General features: G+C 54.5%; 1 protein-coding gene across 1 annotated transcript in view; it reads right to left on the reverse strand.

The window, feature by feature from the left end:
• LOC102251955 (uroplakin-3b-like protein) overlaps positions 1-1109 on the reverse strand; it is a 4690-nt gene extending 3581 nt beyond the window's left edge. The window contains exon 1 of the mRNA XM_014550121.1: positions 963-1109. Within this exon, the coding sequence (XP_014405607.1) occupies positions 963-1044 (82 nt within the window). The 5' untranslated portion in view covers positions 1045-1109. The remainder of the gene's footprint in view (positions 1-962) is intronic.
• Between the last annotated feature and the right edge of the window lie 3034 nt (positions 1110-4143).

A 4143-nucleotide genomic window follows, 5' to 3' on the forward strand; every position in this document is an offset into this window, starting at 1 on the left:
GGGGCGGGGGGACAGGGACAGAGGAAATTCCACACCAAGACCTCAGGCCTGGATGTGGGCCACCAAGAAGGGGGCTGTGTCCTGGTTCAGAGCCTAGCACACCCTCTCCTCCCCACCCAGTGCTCGGCCACCGCCCACCCCGCCCTAAGGCACCTTCCCTCTGGAACTGGACCCCTCTCGGCCCCTCACAGCCTCATCCGGGAAAAGCAGGGATGGCTGAGAAGGACAAGAAGCCTGGGCTCCATGCCCATGCCCGGCCCTGCTGCTGGGGGAGCTCAGAGCCCCTAACTTCTCCCCGGGCCCCCTGAGAGCGGTGCTCCTCCTCTTCAGCCCCAAATCCCGGAGAAATGAGTGAGCTTCTGTGCACGTCTCCAGGACCCTCTCGCCCGCTTTGGGTTCAATTCAGGTCAGTTAAATTCATTTCCATTTCATTCCAGTTCACTCCCAGGGTTCAGAGCTAGCACCCTCCTTTCTCTGAGCTCCCAGCTCTGTCTCAGGCCCAGGGTGCAGTGCACACAGCAAGGACCTCACGCTCGCTTAATGAGGGAACCGGGGACCACGGCGGCAGGGAGGCTGCGTCTCTAAGCCCCTCTGGCTTAAGAGCTCACAGTGACCAATGCCTGCAGCCCCCCTCTGAGAGCCTCCTTTGGGGGCTGTCCTTGGAGGCTTCTTTTAACTTTGGTCAGGACAGGAAGGGGGGCGAGGAGGGGAGAAGGGGGACCATTTGGTGAGAAATGGGGTGCAGGCTCAGGGTGCACAGAGGTGAAACCCAGAGAGAGAGGAAGCATGCTCACTCCCCTAGGCTGGCGTGGGGGACAGGGTCTGCCTTGTGACCTCTTTGGTGGGTTGTCTCTCCTGACCCACCCAAGACCCAGTCCTCAGCCGTGAGGCATGGGAGCTGAGGTCTATGCTGAAGCCCGAGGCACAGCGGGCACCCCTGCCCCACCTCCCCTCTCACTCACCCAGGCCTGTCCCCAGCGGCAGGCAGATCAGCAGCAGCAACGGTGGCATCAGCAGCCCAGACTGTTCCCTGCTGAGCCCCATGGCCCGCCAAGTCCAACTGTTTGTCAGAGGGTCTGTCTGCAGCGTCCAGAGCTCCGAGCTCCTGGGCTGGGCTGGGCTGGGGGAGGCTGCTTTTGGCACCTCCTGCTGCCCCTCCCAGGTGCCCCCTCCTCCCAAACAACTGGTTGGACAGGTTTGGGGCAGAATATGCTGGCCCCATAGATCTGGCATTGCTAGGGAGGGGTCTGAAGAGAACAATCAGCTGCTGCTGCCAAGACAAGCCTGGACACCCTCACCCCAAATCCAGGAGGGCCCGGGAGGGGCCGTGGAGTGAGGAGCAGCCGGGTCCATCGGCCATGACAGTCCTGCCACACCCTGTGAAATCTTCTCATCCTAACAGCCCCCAACTGGCAGCGAGAGCTCTCACAGCCTCCTATGCAGAAAGGGGTCCCCTCATTTTCTACATGAAGCATAGAGAGGGGCTTCATGTGGAGGTGTGTCCAAGATCACCCAGCCAGCCAGGCAGAGCCCAAACTGGAGGATCACACCCAGAGGCAAGCTCACAGGGGGCTCCCTGACATCACCCTCCCTCCTCTCCTCATCCCGATGACCTGCCCTCTCTCCAACTGTGGCCACTGCCCAGGCTGGACAACACAGAAGATTACTGAATAGGGCCCAGGGCAGGTGGGAAGGGCATGGACTGACCCCCATCTCACCTGGACAGGAGCAGCCGCCCCACGTGCGTTTCCTGCCTCAGGCACCAGCCCCTCTCAGCCGGGTGTCTGCCCCTGGCCAGAGATACCCTCTCCAAACGCAATCTCCTTTTAGGAATAGTAAAAAAAAAAAAAAATCATTATAAATATTTTCTAGCTATTATAATGCATTTACACTCTCTTTAACTCTATTTTTATTGTTTTCAGAGAGAAAGGGAGAGGGGAAGAGAGATAAAAACATCAATGATGAGAATCATTGATCAGCTGCCTCCTGTATGTCCCCCACAACCCAGGCATGTGCCCTGACGGGGATTTGAACCGTGACCCCCTGGTTCATAGGTTGACGCTCAACCACTGAGCCAGGTGGGCTGGGCTGCACTGTCTAATCATTGTACCAGTGCATTGTTACATCAAGCGCACCCTTTTGCACACCTGTGCCTCCTCCTGCTGAAAGCTCCCTGAAGGCGGAACCTGGCCCTTACTTGGGAGGGTGGAGGGTGGCAGAGTGGGGTGGGCTTTCACGGGACCCCCAGAGAGCAGCCGTCTCAGCACAATGGCAGTGACACTGCTGGGTTTCAGATGCAGGTCCTCCTGCAATCAGCGCTTAGAGGGCACGGAGGTGGCACAGGCAGAATTGTAAGCAAACATGTTGGCCTTGGAGAGAGAGCATGACCAGAGCTGTTCTGCCCAGACGCAGAAGAGAGGGGGACACGAGTGGGTCCGACTGGGGCCCAGCCAGCAAGTCCCAGTCAGGCCCAGCCCTGCAAAGGCTTCCTTTACCCCCCAGCTTTTTACTGTAGAAATGGCCACATCTCTGTCGTATAGAAGTACATCGTACAATGAGTGCCTGAATAGATAACCGCTACCCAGATCCAACAGGTGTTAACATTTTGCTATCTTTGCTCTGGATCCCTCCCTCCCAGACAGACAGATTTACTATATATATATATGCTGTGTTACTCTCTGTACATGTGTAGGAGGCAGTTAGACAGGCGTGAGCAGAGTCGGAACCATAAGCCGGGTTCGGAAGGTCACCAGGGAGAAAGCCCCAGGGAACCTTTCCTCCCCGGCATTTTGCTGGTCCTGTGGTTGGGACCCTCCCCGGCCTTTCCTCCCTTGGCATGTCCTAGTCATGGGGTAGGAACAGCCTCCACGGTCCCTTGCGCGGCCAGGCCCGTGAGCATTAAGCCCTCAGGACAATGAGGTTCTGACCCCCATCTAAAGATTGGGGTTTTGGTCAGGGACAGAGTTTTGGTCAAACTAGAGATAACGTCTAGGCCTCAGTTGTGTTTCAGCTCCAGGCCCAGAAAAGCAGCAGAACCTGGGCTGACATCAGGACCAGCTGCAATGACTAATGACCCCGTGCACTGGTGCCGGCCAATCAGTGGAGACCACGACCCTGAGGAGACACCTGGAGAGATGATCATATTCTATCGTGATCCTCCCTGAGACCTCCAGATAAGAACCCTCAAGATGAAGGACTCAGCTGCCCCCCCCACACACACACACACCTCCTCTTCCCAGGTGTGTTTTCTTTGCTTTTCTCTCTCCTAAGTTCCAAGAGCCCTTCTTTTGCCACTGTAACTTGCTTCCGGAGCTCACACAGCCTAGCTCTCACTTCTTTCATGGCTCACTCCTTCTGCCTGACTTTCTTTTCTTTTTTTAAATATGTTTTTATTGATTTCAGGAAGGCAGAGGGAGAGATCGATAGAAACATCAATGATGAGAGAGAATCATTGATCAGCTGCCCCCTGCATGCCCTCTACTGGGGATGGAGCATGAAACGTGGGCATGTGCCCTGACCGGGAATCAAACCGGGAGCTCCTGGTTCATGGTTGATGCTCAACCACTGAGCCACACCAGCTAAGCATACCTCTGTGACTTTCTAAATCAACTTTCACTTGTACTTGAGACTTGGCTCTGAATTCTCAAGGACACAGGCAACACCTGTGTTTCTCTGCTAACATCTACTGGTATGTATACACACGTGTATGTATTGTGGATGTAAAGAGGCCACATGCTACCAGGGGTCCTCAAACTACGGCCCGCGGGCCACATGCAAATACAAATATTGTATTTGTTCCCGTTTTGTTTTTTTACTTCAAAATAAGATATGTGCAGTGTGCATAGAAATTTGTTCATAGTTTTTTTTTTAAACTATAGTCCGGCCCTCCAACGGTCTGAGGGACAGTGAACTGGCCCCCTGTTTAAAAAGTTTGAGGACCCCTGTCAGCTAACCTGACTAACTCAGGGGAGGCCTGCATGGCGGTCTTGCAAACTCAGAGACCTAAAGTAACCACAAAAGATGGTCTGAAATTAAACTTTAACTAAAAGCAGTTATGGTGGGTAGTCATGTCCCAGGCCAGTATCTTCCCTGACAAAGGTTAATCTTTTATTTTTTTTAGTCTTTGTTTTGTTTTGGTATATA

The sequence above is a fragment of the Myotis brandtii genome, unplaced genomic scaffold (assembly GCF_000412655.1).
Source record: "Myotis brandtii unplaced genomic scaffold, ASM41265v1 scaffold583, whole genome shotgun sequence".
Taxonomy (NCBI): Eukaryota; Metazoa; Chordata; class Mammalia; order Chiroptera; family Vespertilionidae; genus Myotis; species Myotis brandtii.